This window comes from Cygnus atratus, chromosome 1 (assembly GCF_013377495.2).
Source record: "Cygnus atratus isolate AKBS03 ecotype Queensland, Australia chromosome 1, CAtr_DNAZoo_HiC_assembly, whole genome shotgun sequence".
Lineage (NCBI taxonomy): Eukaryota > Metazoa > Chordata > Aves > Anseriformes > Anatidae > Cygnus > Cygnus atratus.
The window spans coordinates 32,985,073-33,012,628 of NC_066362.1; the positions used below are offsets into that span (position 1 = coordinate 32,985,073).

General features: G+C 39.7%; 1 protein-coding gene across 1 annotated transcript in view; it reads left to right on the top strand.

The window, feature by feature from the left end:
- Window positions 1–27,556, top strand: part of ARID2 (AT-rich interaction domain 2) — a 105,983-nt gene that overhangs the window by 74,573 nt on the left and 3,854 nt on the right. The window contains exons 13-20 of the mRNA XM_035544114.1: window positions 2,246–2,380; window positions 2,848–3,047; window positions 3,412–6,251; window positions 15,987–16,135; window positions 22,654–22,792; window positions 22,887–22,972; window positions 27,148–27,271; window positions 27,357–27,448. Of these exons, the coding sequence (XP_035400007.1) occupies window positions 2,246–2,380; window positions 2,848–3,047; window positions 3,412–6,251; window positions 15,987–16,135; window positions 22,654–22,792; window positions 22,887–22,972; window positions 27,148–27,271; window positions 27,357–27,448 (3,765 nt within the window). The remainder of the gene's footprint in view (window positions 1–2,245; window positions 2,381–2,847; window positions 3,048–3,411; window positions 6,252–15,986; window positions 16,136–22,653; window positions 22,793–22,886; window positions 22,973–27,147; window positions 27,272–27,356; window positions 27,449–27,556) is intronic.

A 27,556-nucleotide genomic window follows, 5' to 3' on the forward strand; every position in this document is an offset into this window, starting at 1 on the left:
TGATAGAACGAGAAATTTCATGTTTAGATACTTAAACAGGGATACCTGGCGTTGGGATCAACCACACTTCAACTTAGCCATCTACAAGTCGGTTTCTAGACAAAGCTTTTTCCTAGGCTGCCCTTTAATTAATGGAGGGGGAGATTCTCCCACAGTTAAATTAATTGATTTCACCTGCCTAATTTCTGACATGATGAGAGATTACCTTCTGGTGCCACCTTTTCTTTATTAACTATAGAAAGCACTATACATCTAGCTTTTAGTAGTAAAGTTTTAGGCAAGGTGAATTCTGTGCTCTAATAAAATGTAAAGTGGAAATTTCAGCTGTTAAAATAAGTATGGATAGGAAACCATTCTGTAACTGCAATACCATCAAATGACAAAAGATAATGAAACAGATGATATGGAATAATACTGGGAAAATTTGGAAGGTCTTCCTTGTTTCTGAATCCATGTGCAGTGTGCTTCTACAGCTGTCAGTGATGATTTTGTATTTAATTTTCTTCCAGTTAGTCTTAGTTAGGTATGAATTAGTGAATACTAAAAATTAACATCTATTCCTAAAGATTCTTGTTAAATACTGACTGTGCTGCCCCCACCCCAAAAAAAAAAAAAAAAAAAAAAAAAAAAAAAAAAAAAACAGAAATGCACTTTTTTTTTTTAAAATTCAAATCCAGAGCAGAGAACTAGCCCCTTCCAAACATTTTATCGATGCTGACGTGGAGTGTCTTACATTCATACAAATTTTCGTGGTGTGTTTTGGTATGGTATTACTAGAATGACTAAAAGAAACAGGAAGTGAGTAAATTATAATGGTAGAGTTTTGGAAAGTTACTGCCTCATGGAAGCAGCAGAAGGAAAACGTATCTAAGCTGTCCTTCCTGGATATATTATAAGCCAGCTTAGCCTGGGTAGGAGTCTTCTTGTAAAGCCACGTGCGTGTGACAGTGAAGCGCTAATCGCAGTTCCCGTTTCACCATTGTAAGTCCTGACCTCCTGTTTGCTGCTTGTACCAGTGACACTGTGTCAGCCTAATGCAACATATCCAGCTGGACAGTCATTTGTCTGATATGCCAGGTTTAATTAGTACCTAGGCTTTCTGTTACACAATGTGGTCTCAATTTTTTGTAATAAAATTATAACTAAACTGCAGGGGAAATGGCGGTATACTTGCACGTTACTGAATATGAGAGAGACCAGTTTAAAGACTATAAATCCTTTGCTCTTTCCCTTTAAACATTTAGCTCTATGGGGAGTCTAGGACTCTTCAAAGGAGAATGCAGTGCAGCTTTCCAAAGGGTTAGCACTGTACAGTAAATACTGACAAGTTTAAATGTATTTTTGTTCTGTCTGAGCCTATATTCTAGTATCGGTATTTGAGCATTGTGTGGAGAGTTGCTACTTATCTCCATTTACTGCTCGGGTTGGGCTGTTCACATGCTTCTGGACTGGAATAATGGATCTCAAAGAAATAAAATTAATCAGATAGAAACTGCTGCCTTCTCTCATGGTTTCCTAGTTGGGAATCGGATGGTCTCTGTGTTTGTAAAGATTCTGTAGGAGACACAAATACCTTCCTTCCCTGGAGACTGAACATTAGTCAGAACAGTCTGTTCAAGGATTTTGTGATGCCTACATAGTGTGTGACTCCTGGAATGAGTGTTCGTGTCTGTGTATGAGAGAGTCCCAGTCCCCTCTCTCCTGCCTTTCCACTTCTATCAGAATCAGATTGATGTGTTTATTCTAGCTCTGTTTTTTCTTGTATTTTAAATTACAACTGCATTTGCAGGTCTAAGATACCGTTTTTGATGCAAATGTTGAGTAGATTTCTGATAGAAATTCTTGATGTAGAATTAGCTAGCATTCAGTCCATCTTTTGATAAAGTAGAGTCATAAAGAAGTAAGTGTAGTGTAGAGCTTGTGGGGAGGAGAAGTCACCAAACAATGTGTTTGTTGTTGTTTCTGTATATACAATAAAAAAGGCATATGTAGGGACTGTTTTGCATATTATCTATGTAAGTAACATGTTTATTATAAAACTGAGTGTGTAGCCTAGGAGTCCTATGTGTCAGATCATAAGCAGTGAGAAATGAAAAGTATGAAACACACATTTGACAAGACAGTATGTTGAAATGCCATTTCCCGTGTTGTCATAAGATCTCTAAATTCTCAGATACAGACAGAAGTGTTTTAATGGTGGTGCTGTCTCTATGTTTTGCTTTATGGTCTATTTTTTCATCTTCAGGTTGAATGCACATTTTGAGGTGAATCTAGATTGCTCAGTCTCTCGAGCAGAAATGTACTCTGAATACCTCTCTACCTGTAGTAAATTAGCTCGAGGTGGAATCCTGACATCAACTGGATTTTATAAATGTCTGCGGTAAGACAAAAATTTATGCAACAATAAAGAAACAATTGTATGTGCTCAGTATTAACATGTAGCTTTAGATTTCTTTGAGAAAAAATCTACTGAGTTGAGTTTGAAAGACATGCAGTTTTGAAATTTTAATCGAAACTCATTTATAGTTTAATTGATTATATTTCAGTCTGTTTCAGGATCTTTAGTAGAGTTACTTCTATAGCCCTTTAACTTCTTTCCCAGGTAGTTTTGGAGGTATTGTAGTTTTTACTCAGCTCATTCAAAATCTTGGCTAAAGTCAGGTTGGCCTGTTAGTCCTCAGTGACTGAATACTTCAAAGCTCCTGGAGAATTCTGCTGTATTGCAATGATGCAGGCAGTAGCGCAGCTACTGTGCACATAAGAGTAGTGTTTCATATTAAAGCAAAAGCATGGTAAGAGGATTGAGTTACTGTGTTTACTAACATAGATTTACGTTGTGTTTGGCAGAACTGTCTTTCCAAATCATACAGTGAAGAGAGTAGAAGATCCAAATAACAATGGTCAAGCACATATACATGTGGTAGGAGTGAAAAGGAGAGCTATACCACTTCCCATTCAGATGTACTATCAGCAGCAACCAACTTCGTCTACCCCAGTTGTTCGGGTCGATTCAATTCCTGATGTGTCGTCTTCTCCTTCGCCAGCAGGTTTTTTAATTACTTAAATATAAAGTATTTTGCATTGATTCTTAAGTGACAGTAAAAGGAAAAACGTTACTGAAACTATTTTGCAAGCGCTAGAAGTAGGGACAGTGTGGTTTTATTCATTGTATTCATTTTATTCAGTAGCGTTCTGAATAGTATTACTGTATGTATTTGCATGCTATCTAATATTTGGCATGTGACCCATAAGCTTGTCAGCAGACAAACCATTGTTGCTGCATCATTAATTCAGATACAATATGGCTTTATATAGAATTATAAATTCAGGCCTTGGGGTTTTACAAATTCCTTATGTTCGTGTTTTGAACTAATTTTTGCTTTCAAACTTTCACCTTGTTTATTTCAATAGGAATCCCACATGGGCCACAAAGCGTAGGAAATCATTATCAGAGGACCCCTATTAACCAGTCTTCAACTTTGACAGCAACACAGATGTCTTTTCCAATTCAAGGTGTTCATACTGTGGCACAGACTGTTTCTAGAATTCCACAAAACCCTGTTCATGCACAGCAGCAAAATGCTACAATGACTGTTATACAGAATAAAGGTCCAATACCCTGTGAAGTAGTGAAGGCCACAGTAATACAGAGCTCTGTCCCCCAGTCTGGGGTTCCTGTTACTATTGCTGTAGGAGGAGCGCAAGCTTCTAATCAAAATCACAGCAGTACAGGACCACAGCCGTCTGTTGCTGTTGTTGGTTCTCAGACGTTGCTTCACCACCAACCTGTAATTCAACAACAGTCTCCGCTGCACGCAGTGGTACCAGGACAGATACCTTCAGGCACTCCTGTTACAGTAATTCAACAAGCTGTACCTCAGGGTCATATATTTGGCAGAGTACAAAACATACCAGCATGCAGTTCAGCAGTTTCACAGGGTCAACAGCTAATCACCACATCATCGCAACCCGGGCAGGCGTCATCTCAGCAATCTTCTACTGGTAACCAGCAACAGGACACAGTCATCATAGCACCACAGCAGTACGTCACCACCTCTGCTTCTAACATTGTTTCTGCCACCACCGTTCAGAATTTCCAAGTAGCAGCTGGGCAGGTGGTCACAATTGCAGGCGTCCAGAACCCACCCACCTCTAGGGTGGGCTTTCAGAACATCGCACCAAAGCCATCCCAGCAAGGTCCACCTAACGTACAGCAGCCGATGCAGTCACAGCAGCAGCCGCAGCCACCACCGTCCCAGCAAAGCGTAGTGATTGTAAGCCAGCCAGCTCAGCAAGGTCAAACGTACGCACCAGCCATTCACCAAATAGTGCTTGCTAATCCAGCTTCCATTCCTGCTGGTCAAACTGTCCAGTTGACTGGACAGCCAAGCATTACTCCATCTTCTTCACCGTCCCCAGGTCCGGTTACAAATAATCAAGTCCCCACAGTTATGTCATCTTCATGTACCACTTCTCAGTCACAAGGACCCCCTCCTACCGTCAGCCAGATGCTTTCTGTAAAGAGGCAGCAGCAGCAGCAACACTCACCAGCATCGTCACAGCAACAGGTACAACAACCGATACAAATGCAAGTTCAGTCCCAACAAGCTAACGCAGGAGTTGGCCAGCCTAACTCTGGTGAATCTAGTCTGATTAAACAACTGCTTCTTCCGAAAAGAGGCCCCTCCACTCCAGGGGGGAAGCTTATACTCCCAGCTCCGCAGATTCCTCCACCTAACAATGCAAGAGCTCCTAGCCCTCAGGTGGTTTATCAGATGGCCAATAACCAAGCACCGGGTTACGGAGTTCAAGGACAGTCTTCAGCTCAGCAGCTGCTAGTTGGACAACAAAATGTTCAGCTGGTCCAGGGTGCAATCCCGCCCCAAGGGGCAGTGCAAACAGTACCCATTTCTAATTTACAGATATTGCCAGGTCAGTTGATCTCAAACAGCCCAGCAACGATTTTCCAAGGGACTACTGGCAACCAGGTTACGATAACAGTTGTGCCAAATACGAGTTTTGCTACTGCAACTGTGAGTCAGGGAAACGCAACTCAAATCATCGCTCCAGCAGGCATTGCAGTGAGTGGAACGCAGACAGGAGTTGGGCTCCAGGTGCAAACGCTTCCAGCTACTCAAGCACCTTCAGCTGGACAATCACCGTGTACTGCTGCTCCCCCGTTCAAAGGTGATAAAATAATTTGCCAAAAGGAGGAAGAAGCAAAGGAAGCAACAGGTTTACACATTCACGAACGTAAAATTGAAGTTATGGAGAATCCTTCCTGCCGAAGAGGAGCTGCAAACACCAGCAATGGGGATGCAAAAGAAAATGAAATGCAGGTGGGAAGTCTTTTAAATGGGAGAAAGTATAGTGACTCCAGTCTACCTCCTTCTAACTCAGGGAAAACTCAGAATGAGGCCAATCAGTGCTCACAAGTCAGTAATGGGCCGTCATTAGAAATGGGTGAGAACGGAGCTCCTGGAAAGCAGAACTTTGAACAAATGGACACGCAGGAAATTAAAAGTGATTTGAAGAAGCCCCTAGTTAATGGAATCTGTGATTTTGATAAAGGAGATGGTTCTCATTTGAGCAAAAACATTCCAAATCACAAAACTTCCAATCATGTAGGAAATGGTGAGATATCTTCAGTGGAACAACAAGGGAATTTGGATGCCACGCAGCAAGATACTGCCAAAGGTGATCAAGGGGAGAGAATTTCTAATGGGCCTGTATTAACTTTGAGTAGTTCACCTGTTGTAAGCGGTACACAGGAGGCTGCAAAACTGTTAACCCAGCAACTTAGTGGTACCAACACTGATTTACCTAATGGACCTCTAGCTTCAAGTTTGAATTCAGATGTGCCTCAGCAACGCCCAAGTGTAGTTGTCTCACCACAATCTACAGCCTCTGTTATACAGGGGCATCAAATCATAGCAGTTCCACACTCAGGACCTAGAGTGTCCCAGTCTACCCTGTCATCCGAAGTTCGGTCTACTAATGGCACAGCAGAATGCAAAACTGTAAAGAGGCCAGCAGAGGATAATGACAGGGAAACTGTTCCAGGAATTCCAAATAAAGTAGGAGTTAGAATTGTTACAATCAGTGACCCCAACAATGCTGGTTGCAGTGCCACTATGGTTGCTGTGCCAGCTGGAGCGGATCCAAGCACTGTAGCGAAAGTAGCAATAGAAAGTGCTGTTCAACAAAAGCAGCAGCATCCAACCACGTATATACAAAGCATGGTCACACAGGTATGTTGCAGCGTACTTTTTACGTTTATTCCAACTCTGATTCTGCCTAAGACTGTGAAATAATATGTCTCAAAATGTAAACTCGGTATCTGTTGCGTAGTATTTAAAATATTCGGAAAATGATGGTTTGCGTTCTTGCACAGACTAAAGTCCTAATAGTTTGCATACTTTGTTGATGTCATTGACAGTAGTGGTATTTCAAATAGCCTGTAGCTTCATAACACGCAGTAAGGAAAGAACTTCTGTTCACTGATTTCTTCCTTAAAGGATTTACTGTTCTGAAAACAAAAATGAGTTGTTGTACAGTCTTGTAAAAATGTCGGTATTGTTCTGCGTTTTATTCTTGGTCCTTACTGCTTATGGGGGAGCGAAGATGTGTTTTGCAAGGTAGTTAACCACTGCAGCTGCATCTGGCCGGCCGAAATGAGCATGTAAACTTTTGTTTAAAGGTGATCTTGAAAGGCTTTCTTCAGAAGTTCATTACAGTCAGGAGAAAGTTTTGTTTCGTAAATGTGTCAAAATATGTGTTTGTTTATTACAAAGTACTTGTAATGTTCATTTTATTGATGCAAGTATTCCTTGGCTTTTTTATTCTGTTTGAAAAACTTTGTAGAGGGCCATTTTTGACTGTAACTTTAAAAACAAACAAACAAAAAACCACAACATTTTAAAGTAAGACTTCCTAAGACTGTACTAGAAATGAGCTATGTCCATCATTTTCATGAGTATTACTGCAAATAATCATGTTTGAGACTATTCCAGTCTCAAGATTTTATTTTGGCTTTGTACATGGACATAAAGTCCCTATCCAAAAAACCCTTCCTAACCTGAATAAGAGCAAAAAGAATGGAATATGAGGTGTGACAGTCACCGAATTCTTCCAGACTGTACAGAGAGGAAATTTTGAGTGTATGTTAGTGCTTTTTGACCTTGAGGCACAACTCTTCTTTCATTTATTTTCCTTTTTTGTTCGGTTGGTTTGGGTTTGTTGTTTTTGAAGGCATAGGGAGTATAGGCCTTCTAGACTTAAACAGAGCTAGAGCTCAGATTCAACAAGTGATGGCTAGTGCTACTTCTTTTCTGTGTCGAGCTAGGTTTCTGTGGAAAGAAAACTCTTTCAAGTTTCTGTCATCTAATTGTCAGAAATCAGGACTAACAGTTAACAAGTTTTTGTTCCTTTTTTCTTTTAAACTTATTACGCAGATGTGTTTTTAAAAACATCTTTAAAACCTCGGTGTTTACATGTGAATTTATCAGACAGAGGTCTGTATTTTTACGATGCATTATTTATCTTTGTTCTTGCTAGAAATGATTAGACCAAAAGGAAAGTGTTTGTCAGTAGCACAGGGAAAATACACTAGATAAATGGCAGATTTTCTGCAGCGTGGACGTATTAGCTATGCCTTGTTTTTTTTTTACAGTGAACGTCTTCAGCTATTACACAGTTTCAATTTCTGTAATGGCTTTGCTAAGGGTTTATCTGGAATAGAAAATGGTATGGCTATGTCTTTGGAATGGAATAGCTGTTACCTGTGGTTATTTATTCCCTGGACATGTGGCTCTCAAGAATTTGCAGCTGGTTCTCAAATGGCTACTGAGCTATTTGACTTTCCATTTTTTGAGGAGAAGAGGGGGGTAGTACAGCTAATGATTTCCTTTGTATGAGATTACCTGTTCTGTTATGAAAACGGAGGAGAAAAAAAAAATTATTTTCCATGCTGAAAGTTTCTTAAAGGATAGGGAAGATACCCTGTACTTTTTTTTCATACACTGTCATTAATACTTTCTCCGTGTTTACATCTTTTCCATTGCCCATACAAATAGATGTGCTGCCAGCTTGGTCTGCAATTCAGTGCAAATCTGCAGATCCAAATCTTAGCTTAATGTCTGTTTCCATGGAATTTAGCTTATTCTTCTGTCTGGAGGATGCCCTTGCTTTCTTCAAAACGATGAAAAAACACTTCCTTTAAAATGTGTGTGTTGGCCTAGAAGCAGTACCTGGCTAGCTCTTTTTTTCCGAAGGTGTCTAGCTGCTGCAAAACAGCCATTGTTTTGCTGGAAAAGCAGACGTTGAAGTATTTCCAGTATTAAGTCTGCTTTTAGGAGTAGGTTTGAGACACCCAGAAATAGTATGTAGCCTAATTCTTGCTAACTCAGTGTGGGTTTTACTGGTGACCGTTGGGCGTAGGTACTGTACAATCATGTGAAATTAGTTTCTCCCTCCCATTTTGAGACCCTTTCTTGTATGATAAGCAGCTTCCTTGTCTCTGACTTGTTGAAAGGCAGCAGCTAAGGGGCACTTGTTTCACTCGAACATCTGCATTGTTTTATCCTCTCTAGAGTACCTAGCCTATACTTTCCCTCTTGCAGAAGAAATAAGGGAAGATGCTTCTTTCTGCAAACAGCATGAAGTTTAGTATAAATACAACCCATGGAAGAAAAATGGTGAGGGACAGGAAATAAAGGGGTATTAGCTATAGCAAAATTACATAGCTGCTGAATCTGTTATTATGTGATTTCCTGCTTGTCTGTCATCTTGAAATTTTATTTTAAACTAGAGTAAGTATTTCAGAGAAGTGAGAAAGGAATAGAGGAAGAAAATTTGTAATAAAATTTGACCACAGCAGGAAGGCTGGAAAAGGAGATGCAGAAGACAGCAGAGGGAGGAGGAGTGTTGCTTATGCAGCTGTTGCAGGATAAGTTGTCATGAACTGCAGAGGGGAGAAAGGGAAGATGCTTGAACCAAAGATAAGGAAAGGCAAACAAAGGGGAGGAAGGGGAACAGCAAAGAGAAGGCAAGAAAAAAAGTGAAATAATTCTTCAGGGAACATAAAATTTAAGGTTGGTTTCATGATATGAGTGGTACTATGAAATGGGCTGCTACTGTATGCCTGAGGAGGAAAAATGGCCTGGAACAATAATGAAAATTACAAACCTCATGTTTATGAGACAGCCCGTGTGGTGCTCTCTAAACGCAGTTAGACGACTACAGGTGTCTTCTGGGTATAGTCTGTGATGGTTCAGTGTTAATTGTACATGTCAACAGGACTCGCTGAAAAATAACTACATATATACTGACTTTTTTTGTATTTTTATACACAAATTGAGCTATGGGTATATGAGTTATGTCAGAAAAGGAATGTATGATGCACAGTGTTGGATTTCTTTTTTTCATATATCTCCATCTGTATTTTGTAAGCCCCTGAAACGTGGCCTTGCGAGGAGACAGAGCTGGCACGTTACTTTCTTAGCTTTCTTTTATTTCTCTGTTTCTGGTTCCTGGATTATGACTTTCCTGAGGCATTGTGCTGGTGTGGTGGATGAAAAGGAAAAAGAAATGAGTAATTACCTACCTGTGTACTTACTTTTCCTTTTCCATTTTTTCCTTACTCCTCTTCAAACTCCTCCGAAACATCTGTTGAACATAACCACGTTGGTTTACCCCAATGGGTTTGTGTTTTGAAGAAGCGCCCTGATATTATGCCAGGTTCCTACAAGTGAGCAAATCAGATGTGAATTGCCTGATCTGGCTTTTAAAGTAATCACTTCCCCGCTCATCACTGTCATCCCCTCGTAAACAAAGCGTTCCTGTTTCTGTTACGGCCGCCCACTTGAAACATGCTTGTGTGGAAATTTAGGTGGCAAAAACCACATAAGCGGTGCCTTAACTATTTGCTCCTGCTCTCCGTTGATTGGGAAGCTGAGAATTACCATGCACCAGAAAGCAGGTGTGTAGCCCCAGGAGGTGTAATTCACTCCTAGTCACAGAGCAAATGAGTTTCTCAGCTGGAAGTACTGAAATACAGAATCTCTGCGCTTTTATTGCTCTGTGCTTGTGAAGCACACTGTTGCAAGCAGACTTAAACCTTAGCAGTCGAACAACAAGAAAAGAACATTTGCTTTAGTGCCTTCCCAGCCACCTGACCCCTACCTCATGCTCAAGTCCTGCTATGTTCATCTTCAGCTTATGTGTTGCCTTTTAATACATTCCATTATCTTGAGGAAGCTAAACATGAAAATTTCAGTAATATTTAACTGTAAGTTCCATGATACGTAATAATTAACCATTTAATGTTAATATAAACCTATTTACATATGGGTTTGCACGTACAGGTGATGGGTGAAGAAGAGCCTAATGCTTTTAAACTGCGTACAGCTCTGCATGTCAACAGGGCCCCATCACACTGGCACACAGTGTGCGCTCCTGCTGGGGGCGCAGTAGGCCTTCAAATAGGGAAGACGTCATGGTAAATAGTTATCCGTGAATCCATAAAGAGAATGGCAGCGTTGGTTCTGCGAAATGGAGGTGCGGGCTATTTCTGGCCCCTACCGTGGGGTTTGTTGCTCCTAGCACCCAGGGAGCACCTGGCCTTGAGCACCTCCAGGGATGGGGCATCCACAGCTTCTCTGGGCAGCCTGTGCCAGGGCCTCACCACCCTCACAGTAAAGAATGTCTTCCTAATACATATTCTAAATCTACCCTCTTTTAGTTTAAAGCCGTTACCCCTGGTCTTATCACTACGTGCCCTTGTAAAAAGTCCCTCCTCACCTTTCCTGCAGGCCCCCTTTAGGCACTGAAAGGCCGCTCTAAGGTCTCCCTGGAGCCTTCTCTTCTCCAGGCTGAACAGCCCCAGCTCCCTCAGCCTGTCTTCATAGGAGAGGTGCTCCAGCCCTCTGAGCACCCTCTTGGCCCTCCTCTGGACTCAATCTAACAGGTCCATGTCCTTCTTGTGCTCGAGGCCCCAGAGCTGAACGCAGCACTCCAGGTGGTGTCTCAGGAGAGCAGAGCAGAGGGGGAGAATCCCCTCGCTCACCCTGCTGGCCATGCTGCTTTTGATGCAGCCCAGATACAGTTCAGCCATTTCAATGCAGAAAGGTACATGAGAGAGCAGAATTTTAAGAGGACCCTCTGTATTGTTTTAAAGTTTATCTATAATAGCAATGTGTAGGGTAGGTAGTAAAATATATACTAAAAGAATTAGTAGTTTGAAGCGTTGCAATACAATACAGTAGTCAGTTTTAAGCAAAATTTTAACAGCCAGTCTTAAGTGTAGACTCTAAAAATAATGTATTTTTTTACTTTGCATAAATTGTAATTCTTTAAAGACTGCTGTCAAAAGATGTTCTTCAAAATGAACTGGGGGAGTGACCAAACAGCTGTCTCTCAAGTCAGTATCAGTGACATAATTCAAGGAATGTGCTTGAAGAATAATGTAGCCAGCATTGTTAGTGTTGGCTACCATCGTGTTTATCTCCATTGCAATATATTCTTGTTCCCATTGGCCCAGGGAGCAAGATGAAAAAAACTGTTCTTTAAAGCATCCTCCTCTGTGTTTAATCATCTGTGCCAGGTTCTTGATGAGGCCAGTACCTCATTTCTGGCCTTTCTGTGGTCAATTCAGAAGTGACATTTTTATCCTGAAGAAATGACTGTAGTTAAAGGCAGCTGGCAAAGTAAAGGTAAAATTAAGATTAATTAAAGATAAAGTTAAGATAGCTAGAAGAAAAATAAGCTCAATATTTTTCTCCACTTCTTAAGTGGAAGTAGAAATTTCAAAGAATTCTTCATGTATATAGCTCTCTATCATATAGGAATCGCAGCAGCTGGACTAAAAAAGCTGCTTTCTGGGCAGGACCTGTGCCTGAGCCAGAACCTGCCGTGATGGGAAGTGCATTGCAGGGCGCCTGATGGTTCTCGCTAGGGCAGCTCCAGTTCAGCTAGGCTTGCTAGCCGTGGTTCAACATTTGCCACGTCTCCATATGAGACCTTGCCTTCTGCTCTGAATCAAAGCACGCTGCTGGTAACAGGGACATGGTGCTAGAAGGGCCTGTCTGGTTCCAGCCACGTCAAGTCAAGCTGAGCGTGGGGCAGCCTCCACTCGTGAGAGCAGAACCAGCCTGTAAAGCAGAGAACTGCCTTTACCCAGCGCTGAACCCGAGCTAATGCAGGTCATGGCTGGTGCTGTGTTTGAGATGTCCTTCATTTGTAGTGCAGGTGAAGAGCCCGTGAGTAATCAAACAGTGACTGCAGTCGTTTCCTCTGCTTTCTTTAGTACGTAGTCAGGCAAGTTCTTCTGAGAGAAACCACTGATGGCCAGCAATCTGCATAACCCATTTTTTCACAGCGGATCCTGAAGTTACAAAAATCCTAACTTTAATCATTAACGCTCAAACGTTTGCGTCTTATACATCTGCACTGCAAGCTGAGAGACCTGCCTTGAGTTGAGATCTTGCTGCAAAGACCCTGGTAATCAACAACGGGGAATACAGAAATGCTCCCATAAAGTGTATGAAGGAGTTCAGAACGTGCTGTCTTAGGGGTTGCTCTCAAGGTGCAATTAAAGAAGGAATCAGTTTGTCAGAGAATGGTATTTCTGTATCTCTTTAAAAAGTTGCTTCGGATTTCTTTGTGCAGTGTCTTAGCTGCTTTAACACAATTTGTTTTGTTCTAGGGCTCCCAGAAACATGGCAAACACAATTACCAGGAGGTCAGTTTGTGTGGAACTAACGGTAATTTAGGGCAAACTTGCTGGAGTAGCTTAGATCTTTTGAACTGGGAACTCCCTAAACATAGATTAGTTCCTTATATATGTGTATATGTAATACAAATATTGTATATTTAGCTGCTCTGCTTTAGTTAGGATTTAGTTTCTCAAAAAGTTGTGTGCTTATATCCTGTATAAGGACTCACAAGTCCTTAAAACGGCATTCAGTGATCTGCGAAAGTGGTTTTATGACCTGGTTATGTATTTGAAACAAGAGCTAGGATACTGATGCTAGAGGTACTGTGCAGTCCTGGGGTCCAGTGAGGTTTGATTTGCGAAAGTGCTAAGTGGTGTCAACTGCAAATCGTGATCGTGGAGAGAGCTAGCCTGAGCATAAAAAGATGCTGTAAAACTGTCAGGTGTGCTGGAGTACTGGGCAGCGGATTTCTGGGGGAACCTGGAATTATTAAATGTCGTTGCTAGTGGAGGAAATCTTGTGAAATATCTGAGGACACGAGGAAACTTCTTTCAGTGGTACTTCCCTGAGAAATAATTTATTAGAGGAGGTGAAATGCTATACATAATTCTTTAACATACAGAACTAAGTTTGCATAGTCGTTACGTATCAGTACGGTAAAGGAGGTAGCATGTAGCAAGTATTTCTAGGTACATTCTGAAATAAAGGAGTTCACACCTGATGTCAGTGATTTCCAGCGTACCATGCATTATTTAAATCAACACATGAAGAAAAAAAAACAACAACTATCAGTATTTCTGATCTCTGGAATGAAGAAAGGAAAGCTTTAAGATGTTCAAACACAGAACTTTTGTTTCTAAAATAAGACCTAGGAAAACGTATGCGACTTCCCTTCTTCTGTTGATGTATATAATACAATCAGCCCTAATGATGGACAGGCGATACATTTGACTTAGTAAGGCATGGGCGTTGTAACCAGCTAATGCTACAAGTTGGAACAAAGCTACCCTACTCCAAAGTGCAACAGTAATAAGAGAACGCTAAACAACAATTATCTTATATGTTTCTTTTCAGTCTACTAGCTTTGTATTTTTTTTTCCTCATAGGAGTCTAGGGTAGGAAGGAATTGGAGGGAGGGAATTGATTTTAACTTTTTGTCCTGAAAATTGTTTCCCTTTCTGAGTTCTTTCATTTTCAACATTTAACGTTTTGTATCTAATATCTCAGTTCTCCTTATTTAAAATAATACCATCTCATTAAAAATTGTTTAAGACCTTAGAATACCACTAGGAGAGCTTGCCAGGAAAACCCTTGAGAAAATTCATAATTCCGGATTAATTGCAGGGTTTGCGTAGAATGGAGTAAATAATACATGAACCACACATTGAAGGACGTGAATTAAATGAAATCCTGAATTAATTCAGTAATCTCACTCTCTTCAGCACATTAAATGAGACACAAGTTCTGTGGGGATAAAAAGTTGCACAAAGACCATCATTATGTACCGACAGAAGGATGCTAAGTGGAGATTGCAAAATGAGCCGTACTGCTGACTCTCGAGGATTTTACTTTCAGCTTCACTTTAAAAACGCCTAATTAAAGGGAGGTGGATCCTAAAAGGGTGTGTGCTCGTGTGTACCTGTGTTAAAAAAGACATTGTGAAAATTCGTTACCCAATCTGTTAAAGGGCTTAGAGATCTTTAAGTGAAAATAATTGCAGAGTCCAAAACAATTTGTATTTATGACTAATGGGCTCAAATCCCTTCTTACAACTTTTCTCATACACCAGCAACAGGCATCCTGTAATAGTCACGCTGTGCTCTGTAGTTTTGCTGAGTTTTTGCCTCGTTTTTGTCAGGATTTGTGCTTAGACATGGGGGTATTTTGGTTTTGATAACACTTCTTTTGCTGTCTTTTTGGCAATGTTATTAGCTAGTGTTGTACAGTCCTTCATTACCTTGGGAGAGAGTTTTCTGCGCTGCCAAGAGGAGAGCAGCAGCAAGAAAACTTCAGAGCGATACGCAAATGACATGTCAGAAGTTGCACTTACCTGTTTCTTTGCAGTTAAAATCTGAAGCTGTTCAGTAACAGAGCTGTAACGATGTCAACAAGGTGTTGTGTGCACCACTTGAGTGTGGATTTAAAAGTGGTTTTATTTGGGCTCTGAAACAGTGATGCATTCTTTTTCTGTCAGTAGGGAATAAAACAACTTCTTTGCTGGATAGTATTCAAAAGCTTAATATTTTTACTGTCATCCTTCTTATAAATGCCTGGCCAGCCAGAGACTTCTAGGAAAAAAGGAAGAAGAGAATCAGTATAAAGTAAACAGCGTTCCAAAGTGGGGCAATCAGCATTCGGTATTTTTATTACTCAGAGGGGAGGGGGAGGGAAAAAAAAAAACAACAACTTTTTTTTGAACTTCGTAGTTGACTTAAGATATTTTTTATTCAATGTTAGAATAAGATTCTCGTAAAGTTGTGAGAGATCAAGAGGAACATCTATTTTAGCTGTTTGTATTTCACTGTACTTCACAAGTAGCACAGCATGTTTAGATGTTCTGGTGTGTTATATAAAGGGATGTGCGGTTTTACAAGAGCTTAAATAATTACATCATTTGCAAAGTTTTGTAGAGAAAAAAGTGTCATTGTTTGAGCCAACTGGTCTTTGATAGTGTTTTTCCAGCATTGTTCAGTTTACCTTTTGTTACGGACTGTGTAACACAGACTGATGTGTACTAATGAGATGCTTCAAGAATTCCACAGCTGCAGCGTGTGAAACCATCTCATCAAAGAGAAGCTTTAGATTATCAGTGCTCATCTTACTTTTTAGCAATATTTTCTCCTACATTAAATGGGAAAGCAAAGTAATCCCTATGCTGATGATACTGTAACCCCTTGTGTTTGCAGTTTTTCTTTAAGACTAAATAGAATGTTTGCAAAATAACGAGAACCTTAGTTCCGCTGGTGCCCTGGAGAAATACCTTTTGCATTCATAATTCTCTATTTGAATTTGGGCGTAAGATGTAGGAGTTTGAATGCTAGAAACTTCTGCATAAATAATAATAATAAAGTAAAAGTTGTAAAAAAGTGTAAAAGCTGTATCTATCCCTCTTTATTATGTCTGTTAATGCTTATTTAGAAATTAAACTGTTAAAATCTGAAAATTTGTTGGATGACTGAAGCATAAAACAAAAGATCTTTGAGCAAACAGTAAAGTGTATGCCATGTCTTGTTATATGCCCTGTTTAAAACTGTGTTTTAACCCTTTCTGCAGAGCACACCTGCGACGTCAATACCAACAGTGCAAGTACAAGGCCAGCAGATCAATTTGCAGCCACCTTCATACACTGCAGCAAGTCAGCATGCAGAGCAAATGAAGAAACCTGGACAGAACTTCATGTGTCTGTGGCAATCTTGTAAAAAGTAAGCGGCTCTTTTATTTAATAATAAGTAGCTGGTGCTTGTAAAGTTATATGACAAGTTCTATCCATTCTGTTTCCTTAAGGTACCTTATACCTGGTTAATAGGGAAAAGAAAAAGTGAAAAATGTTGAGGAAATGGAAGAGTGCAAGTCATTTAGCTGCCCTCAATTATACTTCAGAACGTAAAACATATTTGGTGGCTTTCTTTTAATATATTGATTCTTCAGTAATAAATAAAATACTTTCATGTAGTTGCGCAAGAAAAAATAATCCTAGCTCTGATGCTTGTTTTCTGCATTGCAAATAGAAAAATAGTGACTGTGCTCCAGTTACAAATAATATCTAGACTTTTTTTTTATGTATCCATCCTTTAATGTATTTCCTGTGTTTCCAGTTTTGCAAGAGCAGAGTGTTGCAATTCTTTGTCCTGGTCAAAGTCTTGTTTAGATCATGACTAATTTTAGTTATTATGGTACCATTTGTGTGCCACAGGACTCATTGTCACACAAGGAAGTAAAAAGGCACTTAGCCATAAGACTGGACAGCAATGATTGGACTTGCTTGATTTGTTGGTTTTGTACATAAAAAAAAATAAATAAGATTTTTATTTAGGAAAAAAAAAAGTAGGGGTGAGCTAACAGACTTTGGATACTGATTTTTAAAATAACGTTGGTTTGTGAATGTGAAAAGTTCTCAGTGAAGGATACAGACTTCTGAAACAAAGGCAGTTGTCAAATAGCCACTTTGAAAACAGTGACAGAAATTAGGTAAGTTTAGAATGGGCATGAAAAAGGATGAGACAGTTTGTAGTTGTAGGACAAGACAAAGGGAGCATAAAGATGATCTGATTCGGCAGAAAGCTGGTGTATAGATGTTCAGAAAGTAGGAATGAAAGACAGAGAAGTTTGCTGGAACTGATGGTGAAAATGAGGCATTTGAACAGAACTCAAAGGAGGAATACTGAAGGACAGTTAATTTGTAGATCCCTTAAGTTGTAGGTTCTGTTTCTTTCATTCCTTACAAACAATTCAAAGACCATTAAGTCAATGCCAAGATCTATGGATTTTAGGTAAGGTTCTGGCTGGTACTATAGATATCTACTGTGGCTTTTTAAATCCTTGCCCTAATTTCACCTTAAAAGGGATTTTTGTGTCTTTGGTAGGTAACGCTTCTCTGCATAAGAAATGCATGTAAGGCTATAGAATAAGTACAGCTGTAGATCCATATTCCACTAGCTTCACAATAGATGCATAAATACCTTTGTTGGTAGAAGAGTGGATATACTGGGGTAGAAGTGAAAATCTGGGAGTATTTCCTAACAGAAATCTTGGCAGTTTATATCAACTTGGAAAGTTTGTTGAATTACAGTTTTGAAGCATAAGTTAGTCACCAACTTTATTCCATGTCTTCAGTTGTGTGTGGGATGAGTTGTGTAGAATCAAGGTGGCATCTAGCCGTGGAACAAGCTGATATCATGTGAACTATGATGTACATATGTGCAGACAAATCTTGGGGCAGGAGGAGGACCAATACAATTATGATTACCTTACATTATCAGTCTTCTTGCAAGTCTGTCTTAAGTTATTATTCTGGTAAAAATTTTCCTGAGACTGGAGTCAAGGGCTACAGGGCCAATATTTTATGAGTTAATCTCTGCCTTTTATTTCAGACACTGTACTTTTTCTTTAGTTTCTCCTGTAGTTACTATACTGACAAAGCTTCTCCTTCTATGACAAAGTGACGCGCTTCGTGGATGAGGGAAGGGCTGTGGATGTGGTTTACCTTGACCTCAGTAAGGCTTTTGACACCGTTCCCCACAACATTCTCCTCAAGAAACTGGCTGCTCGGGGCTTGGACTGGCGTACGCTTCGCTGGGTTAGAAACTGGCTGGATAGCCGGGCCCAGAGAGTTGTGGTGAATGGAGTCAAATCTGGTTGGAGGCTGGTCACAAGTGGTGTCCCCCAGGGCTCGGTACTGGGGCCGGTCCTCTTTAATATCTTTATCGATGATCTGGATGAGGGCGTCCAGTGCACCCTCAGTAAGTTTGCAGATGACACCAAGCTAAGTGCGTGTGTCGATCTGCTTGAGGGCAGGAAGGCTCTGCAGGAGGATCTGGATAGGCTGGAGCGATGGGCTGAGGTCAACTGTATGAAGTTCAACAAGGCCAAGTGCCGGGTCCTGCACCTGGGGCGCAACAACCCCAAGCAGAGCTACAGGCTGGGAGATGAGTGGTTGGAAAGCTGCCTGGCCGAGAAGGACCTGGGAGTACTGGTTGATAGTCGGCTGAATATGAGCCAGCAGTGTGCTCAGGTGGCCAAGAAGGCCAACAGCATCCTGGCCTGTATAAGAAGCAGTGTGGCCAGCAGGTCTAGGGAGGTGATTGTCCCCCTGTACTCGGCTCTGGTGAGGCCGCACCTTGAGTACTGTGTTCAGTTTTGGGCCCCTCGCTACAGGAAGGACATGGACGTGCTCGAGCGAGTCCAGAGAAGGGCGACCAAGCTGGTGAGGGGTCTGGAGAACAAGTCTTACGAGGAGCGGCTGAGGGAGCTGGGCTTGTTCAGCCTGGAGAAGAGGAGGCTCAGGGGCGACCTTATCGCTCTCTACAGTTACCTTAAAGGAAGCTGTAGTGAGGTGGGGGTTGGTCTGTTCTCCCACGTGCCTGGTGACATGACGAGGGGGAATGGGCGAAAGTTGCGACAGGGGAGTTTTAGGTTGGATGTTAGGAAGTACTTCTTTACCGAAAGGGTTATTAAGCATTGGAACGGGCTGCCCAGGGAGGTGGTGGAGTCACCATCCCTGGAGGTCTTTAAAAGACGTTTAGATGTAGAGCTTAGTGATATTGTTTAGTGGAGTACTTAGTGTTAGGTCAGAGGTTGGACTCGATGATCTTGAGGTCTCTTCCAACCTAGAAATCTGTGTCTGTGTCTGTCTGTGTCTGATTTTTGTTCGTAGTTGTTTCATTACTTTTAAAGCCCTCAGAGATTTTGCATTGTTACAATATAGTCTCTTTTTCTTACATTGTTGCTGATTTTTAAATATTTATTTCAGCCCCAGCCTAAAAACAGTTTTGACAAATCTTACACTCAGCATTCTGTGTGGTGAAGAAAGAATCAAAATGTTAAGTTAGCATCTTCATCATATGTATATTGCTTATGCATATTCTTTCAACAGCTTGATAAAAATCAGCAGCATCAAGTATCCCATAGGCTTCCTGTTTCTAATAGGCATAAAAATCTGGAATTGTCACCTATTATTGAGAGCTACACTGAAAACAGCTGCAATCTTCACTGCTGCTATTGTTGTTTAAGCAGGAAACAAGAAGTTTCTTTTGAGTGAGTTATTAGACTACCTTGTTAATTTTACATCTGATACTTGGTTTCATTCACGTTTGCTTAGCCATTAGGTATTAAGCAGGCAGGTTTATCATTGTGGTAGAACAGTGTTTCTTTTGTGGTGTTCATGGTTAACCAGGAAGATAGGACAGTGGATTAATTTGATGGTCATTTACCCTTGTTTCTGTGAGCATGTTTGTTAGTTTTATTCTCACAATATAGTAGCGTTAAGTGTTCCTTCCAGTCTGCATTGCAGGAGGCAGTGAAGGCCCTCAGAAACATTTTATTGACAGTCACAGTAAATGTGGATAAGCAGGATTCCGAAGGTGTGGCTGTTTTTGTTGGCTTCTTTTGTTTTATTTTAGAACTTAATTTGGAAGCATTATACCAAGAGGTTGGTACTTCACCCTACAGAGTTTGATGTTTAGAATGTAGATGTTTAACATCTACATTACACAGTCCTCATTACTTGTAGTGTCTGAAGACCACAACGAGATCAGGCCCAACTATATGCAAATACTTGTAACGATCAGCCTCTCCCAGATGAGCTCTGGTTTAATATCTGAAGTGGAAGTAAAACTCTGAACGTTGTCAGCATACTGCTTTGCATTAAGGATGGTACAGAAAGTAGGTGTTTTTCTTTGAAGTTCAGCTGTCTGCAAGTGCTGCTAATTGTAAGCAGGTTAATTTAAAAGCTGTTACTTTGTTTCACAAGTAGGCAGGAGATGTCTGCTCTTAAATTGCTTTATATTTAAAAAATAAATTGGAATTGCTATCGAATCTCCACTGCCTGTCTGATCAGCTATTAGGTCTGTGCAGCAGCTGAACAGAATGATGGAGAAATTAAGTGGGAAACTAAGAGTTTAGGCTCAACTGACCATATTCTCAGTACTTGAGGTTTTGTATTACTATAGTGAAATGTTGATTTAAGGCTCATGAATAAATAGATATTTCTTTTCTGAATAAATTTTAAATTTTGCAAACTACTATTATAGATTCTGACTATTCTGCACAAGTTATTGAATAGAATCTTGTACTGCCAAAAGTAGTTTTTCCTCGCAAAGTTGTAGTAAATCTGAATCTTTTTAGATCACTGTTTGAAGTATAGCATTGGATGCATTATACAGTGAACAAACAAACTCTGTTGAAATGGCAAGGCTTTAAGAAAAATAAAGCTATGTTGAATAAAATGTTTCAAACTACATTTGGGTTTTCATGTATGCCAGGAAATTTGTTTCATCCATGCCAGAGATTATTCATAAAGTGCTAGACTTAAGTTTATGTACTGACTTTCTCCTTTATTATGGAAAGATGTCTCTTTTCTCTGAAGATCAGCTTTCACTGTTGAGCAAATGTAGATGTAAAACACTGTATTTTCATTGTATTTTCTGTTTGGACCAACAGCATGAGGCAGGTATTTCTTCCCAGCTTCCATTCAGTAAGAGCTGGGATGGAAAAGATGAATTTTATTTTTATTTTTTAAGAAAGCAGTATTTATTGCTGTGTGGAAGGTAATTGCTGAATTACAGGTGGTTATTGCAGTAGGATTCAGGTTATAACTAAGGTTTGTCTTTGGATGAAACGAGCCCTTTGACACTGCCGTGAGGTTCAGGTAACAGCAGCTGGATGCTTAGGCCCGTGTATCGATCCCAAGTGTTGCACGATGGGCACTATTGAGCTGAGCAGTGGGACACGGAAGGAGGTGACTTGAACTTGTCCCTAAACCACTGCTGTAGGCTTAAGATGGTGCTTCACCCGTGGCTGCTTCCTGTAAGTCTCTGGCCGGGGTCATCTCCCTCTTGGCACTGTTCAGTCCCTCATCTTACCGCAAATACTTTTTGTGTTAATTGAAACCGAAATGCTAGCGTGTGAACTGGAGTGGCTGAGGTGGGGGTGTTTCCTCTTCGGTAAGACTGCTTCGGTGGTGGCCCCCATCCAGCAAAGGTGTGAAGGCTGCCGGTGGTAATGACTTCCCAAAAGGCAGCAGCTGGGTTACCAGGCCTATTGTGTCCAAGCCTTAAGCGTGTGGTCATGAGCTGGGTTAGTTGAACTCAAATGAATTGTAGGTGGCCAAATACTCCTTTTATTTTGGTCATTTTTTTTGTCTCTTGAAGTAAAAGATGTAATTTGCGATGCTTGAGTTATATTTTAAAATATATCTAGGCTAAAAAGAAAAATCTTAGTCATTCCCAGTTTTCATTTGGTATGTTTTGAAATACAGTGAGTCTACATTGCCATCTAATAGACAACAAAGGATGTGTTATTTTAACACATGTGACAATTCGAAAATACAGATCTAGGAACTGTTGAGGTGGCATTCAAAATGAGCTGTAACTTTTCTATCACTTTGACATGGAAGAAAAACCTTATCAGGCCTAACAGGCTTTCACCAAATAGAACATCAAAAAAACACATTGTATACAGTCCTGAGTATTACAGGGCCAGGCTTAGGACAACTTCATCTCTTATATTGATGCAGAAGCACTTTGAAGTATCTAATGCCATATGCTTTGGGGCTATGGGGATGCAATGCGCTTTGTTTGACATTTTGGAGAGTCATTTAAAAATTGAGGTTTAATTGAATATGTTGAAAGGGGTCATATAAGTGACATCTCCCAACTTTTGTGCGTATCAGGAAATGTCATCTATTCATTTTCTTGATATTTAAAATTCAGGTGCTAAAAAGCACTAATTTTACACCGATCCCTTATTCTCCACCAGTTTTGTCAAGCATGAAATATTGAGAGCAAATAGGATGAATTGTCTGTATCCCATTTTTCCCAATTAAAGTTCGTATAAGGTCTGAGTATGACTGCCAGAAAAGAAGGAAAACAGGAAAAATAATACATGAAATCCAACATTTTTAGTATTTATAGTTTTGTACCGTATTTTGTTGTATTGCAGAGAAATTACCTGTTGCAATTAAGATGCAATTTTTTGAGTAAAACAAAAAAATTTATGATATTTCAATTAGATTCAGCAAAATCATATTGCCATTTATTGGTAGCTCACTGGTAATATACATACATGCTTTTTCCTCTTAAATGTTTAGACCTTCTCATTTATCATTTCATGTTTTCTTTCAGAAAACAAGAATGTGTAGCCAGTGTGGGTTATATTTGTGATAGTTGCACTTCATCATTAACTGAAAAAAACCTTTAAATTTTCCTTTCCTCTCTTTTTGTAGGTGGTTTCAAACACCATCACAGGTCTTCTATCATGCAGCAACTGAACATGGAGGAAAAGATGTCTACCCAGGGCAGTGCTTATGGGAGGGATGTGAACCTTTCCAGCGGCAGAGGTTTTCCTTCATTACCCATTTACAGGTGCAGATTTTCTTTCACATACTACTTCAGAAAACAGTAAGGATTTCATGGGAAAATTACACACACTCTCTGTCTTGCTTTTTTCCCCAAACAGGATAAACATTGTTCCAGAGATGCTTTGCTTGCAGGATTAAAGCAAGATGAACTTGGGCAAGCGGGAAATCAGAAGCCTTCCAATAAGTAAGAGACCTGAGCCTCCTTAGCAATAGAGAAAATAAGAGTATTAGAAATCATTGGAAGAATTTGTGTGTTTATAACTTGGTTTACCAGGTGAAACTCTACATAAAGTCCATAACAGTAAACAAATTTGAAGTCCATTGCATTAAGAGAAAATAGGCAAAAGAGGGAAAATGATGTGGGAGACATGGTCACAGTTACCATTAAAAGAGCAGGTAGTCCTTTAAGGTATGTTTGTCAGTACTCCATGGTGAACATTATTCGTAATATATTCTACTGGGCAGCATTTTATAACTTCTATTGCAACAGAAAGGTGCTTGTAATGCAAATGGAAAGTAATTTGCTGTGTACAATCGGGCTCTTTCATTCAGCTGAGTTGAATCGTCTTGTAACTTGCTGTGTTCCTTCCAGTTTTATGGTCAAAATTTGGGCTAATTCGATCCAGGTACTCTTACAATAAACATCCTTTTAAACAAGATAATCAAGATAAATACCATGATCTCTAGGTCTTCTTATTTTGTGCTGCTACCTGGAATCAGGTTTGGCTCTCCTTTTTCCCAGAGTTATTTCAGCCATCTGGAATAAATATTATACAGTGAAATACCGTTTCTATGGCGTTTTGGGGACGGTTGTGTTACTGTTGGAGTTATTCAGGGTTCAGTTACTTGTATAAGTGTATTAAGACTAGGGCTCTGTTAGTAACTAACTGGACTCTCTGTTGCAAGCCTAAGTTGTGATTACTTGGTAATCACAGACAGATTGCGATGTAGGTAGTTAAATTGCTACCAAGCTGCTGGAGGCAGCAGAGAGAGAAAACCGAGTATGAAAGCTGAGAAATTTAGTTTGTATTTAAAAATAAAATAAAAAAATCCCCAAACTTCTCAGCACAGACTTATGGGTGCATTATAGTGCCTTGTTTCATTACACTAAGCAGCATTCAGACCTTTGAAAACCACAAAGTGAAGCATGATGGTAATATAGTCTTAAATACTTGGTAAGTGGGAAGCATAGGGCTGATGATACAATCTACTAGTATGATGTGGTTTCAACTCTGCCATTTCAGAAAAGTTTCATCACATAACACATCCAATAGCTCTGTTCCTGCAGGGTTCTTTAGGATTGGCACAGGTATGTGTATGAGAAAAAAAAAAAGAAAAGCTTTCATACATGCCCTCTTGTAAGGCAGAATTCCCTAATTAGGTCAGATTCAGAAAGTAGCAATTTATGCACAAACAGTTCTCACCAAATCGCTGATATTGCAGCATCACAAGATCTAACGATGTCATTTCAGAATATGAGTTGAAATAAGAGCTTCACACTACTCCACGTAGGAGGTTCTGATTCTCCCTGCCATCTCGTGTGCCTTTGTGCGGCTGTGCACTCTCTGTTTACAGAGAACTGGCTTTAGCTTTTGTCTCACTGCATGGTAAACCAATTGCGCTTTAAAAAATCAAAATAAAACAACTGATGAACTAAAAAATCCGTTTGTTAGATTAGTTGAATGCACTTACCTTGCAGTCAGTTGAACGTTAGTGCAGGAGGTGGATTGGAACAAACGAAAGGAACGAGACCTTTCTCTGTCAGCACCCATGTGTGTTAACACCTGTAAGTGTTAACGCCACTCAGTTGCATCATGAAATCATACAGGTTCCTTGACTATTTCTTCTACAGTCTTCCCTCATGTCTCCTTTACTCCACTTTTATTACCAAAGAAGAAATCAACCATCAGGAAAACACGTATTTATTTTTTTATATGTATCCCACATCATCTTCCAGTGTAGCCATGGAGCCAACTTTGCACAACTGACAAGAACGTGTGACTAAGTGAGGGAGACAGGACTTCATAATTTGTTTTCCAGAATCAGTGACTTGTCAAATGAAACTCTAAGCTTCCTCCAGAAGGTCATCTCAAGTTGGCTCACATGGTCAACTGTTTACCATGTCTTGAAGCTGACTTGCAAAGTTTGGGCTTAATTTATTTCTCACTGAGCCCTAGAAACTTGTTCAGTATGTCAGTATACTGCTGGTAGTCCATGACTAAACACTTGTGTGGAGCTGAAACAACTTTGAGAACTGGTGCCAAGAGGAAGCATGTGCCACCATCAACTTCTAGGCACACATCTTCTCATCACAGTGAAAACTGCTGACTTTCTTCACTTAATCCCTCACCATGTGGGAAAACTGCACCTACCTTAAGGAGTGCAGATAGAGTGAGCGTTACTGGTGCAGGGAGCAAAGTCTGTGGAACACATTTTTCAACAGACACTGTAACTAACAAGGGCGTGTTTCCTTAATTATCATTTCTGCCTATCGTGATACCATATTTACTTGGAAAAAAAAAGCATATAATGGCTTTTGCTAGAACCAGGTATACAAAGTTAAGCTGCATTACAGAGCTGGTTGTATACCTTAATTCTCTATTTCTTTGCTTTTAAAGTTGTATTGTATTAACTCTTCCTCTTCTGGTTTCCAGAGGTAGCTGAGTATTACCTTCTGGTCAGGTAGCACTAACAACTAAGTATGTTGACTAGCTTTGTGCATTTAAATCTCTTTGGATCTTTGTTATTTTTTTCCCTTGTTGACACTGAAGCATAGGTGGTAGTGTGAGCTATCAAAAATGTTCTTCGTGCAGCATGGGAATGGAGCAACTTTAATCATAAAGTGAATGATATGATATTAATTTCTGATATTAAATTGATAATGTAATTAAGAAATTTTAGAACTCCAGATGTTCTTGAGATGCATATGTGCATGGAGACAGAAGTCGGTCCACTTGAGATCTCAGTAACTTTTTGTAGACTTTTTTTCCAAAATCATAAAGAGAAGGCAATCCGTATTCATTGCAACTGCCCCTTTTCAGTATTTCTAGAATCAAGGCAAAAGTACTTCAACTTTCTAGGTCCTATTATGATAGCTGTTGAAGAGAGACATTTGGAACAGCCTCAGGTGATGAATCCGTGTTCTTCTCCATATAAGAAAAACAACAATGTTCCAGAAATTAAAAAGGAAGATCAATAATTACTGTGCTGCAGTCTTCTATAAGCATATGTCATTACCCAACGGTTCCTTAATTCAGCCCCTGCCCTTCTTTTTTTCCTTCGTAAAGACTTTCACTTCTCTTTGCTGGAAGGTGCCTCAATATTCCAATATTCTTACAGGCTGGCTTTAATTAAAAAAAAAAAAAAAAAGACACATTTACATTTGATTTATGCTACCTTTGCAAGCACTACTGTATGTTTTTAATATGTTGATATGTTCTAACCAGGGTACTACTTGGGGTTCTAGTACCCTAGTTCTACTAGGGTACTAAAATATTATTAAATATATTGAAGTGATATTTTTCACCGTTGATACTGCAATCATCCCTTGATGATGTTATGACACTTAAAGACTTACTCATTAAGTTGCACACTTACGTATTCTAAACTCTAGTTGTATGGCTCATTTCAACGTTTCACATGGAAGAATTTTGACTTCAGTGTTCGTACTGAAAATTGAGCATTTGCTTCCGCTATCTTTATTATTTGTACCAGCTTTATAAAATACCCCGAGTAAGTTCTTAATCTCAGTTTGAAAGCTGCAGTAACTGGTTTTACATGTGTTTGGTCTGATTTAACAATTTAATGTTTTATGTCTTAGATCATAACTTGGATCATGTCACCTTACATTGCTTACTAAGCACAACTAATACATGTTTTATGTTGTCTCAGTGTTTAATGGTCCCAGCCATGTCAAGTTTTAAACAGCTATATTTTTAGTACAGTCCTGCCCCAATCTCAGATGACATTTGTATAGCCATTATCACTGTTCCTGTTACATTCTATCTAATAAAACATTCCTCTAAGTAGGTACACTTCAGGAAAGTAGCTCTGTCATTAGTACAATATGTTGTTATTCTCCATCACAGATGTCATTGGTGATGAGCAGTACTTCTTCAAGAATGGTCAGGTTTTTTTTTCCCCACACAAAATAAAGCTTATGATTCTTCTGATGGCTTTGCAGTAAGGTTTCTCGCTGTGGAAAGAAAAGACAAATTGCATATCAGCATCAAAAATTAATGGATCTTTCTGTCTCTGTTCAAATAGATTTTTAAAAAAAAAAGTCAAAATACATTTTCAGAGTTGTTAGTTTATCAGAAAGTTGTGTAAAGTTTATTAATTCTTTCTTTGCTAACGTAGGCCGCCAGCTGTAGGGGGTACTCCTGCTGCTCCCAGAGCACAGAAGGCCATTGTGAATCATCCAAGTGCTGCCCTAATGGCGTTAAGGAGGGGATCAAGAAACCTCGTCTTCAGAGATTTCACAGTAAGTCTTGTATGACTCAAGTATTGGATATTAATTATTACCTACTACTATGGATCTTTAACATTTTTTTTCTTTCCTTTTGTAGGATGAAAAAGAGGGACCAATAACTAAACACATCCGATTAACAGCTGCCTTAATATTAAAAAATATTGGTAAATATTCAGAATGTGGTCGCAGGTAAGCATCATATAATTCTTCTAATACTAGTGGGCAGTGTTGCTTTTGTTCTGTTAAGAACCAAACAATAGGTAGTATTTACTTAGCCTTTAAAAAACAAAACAAAAC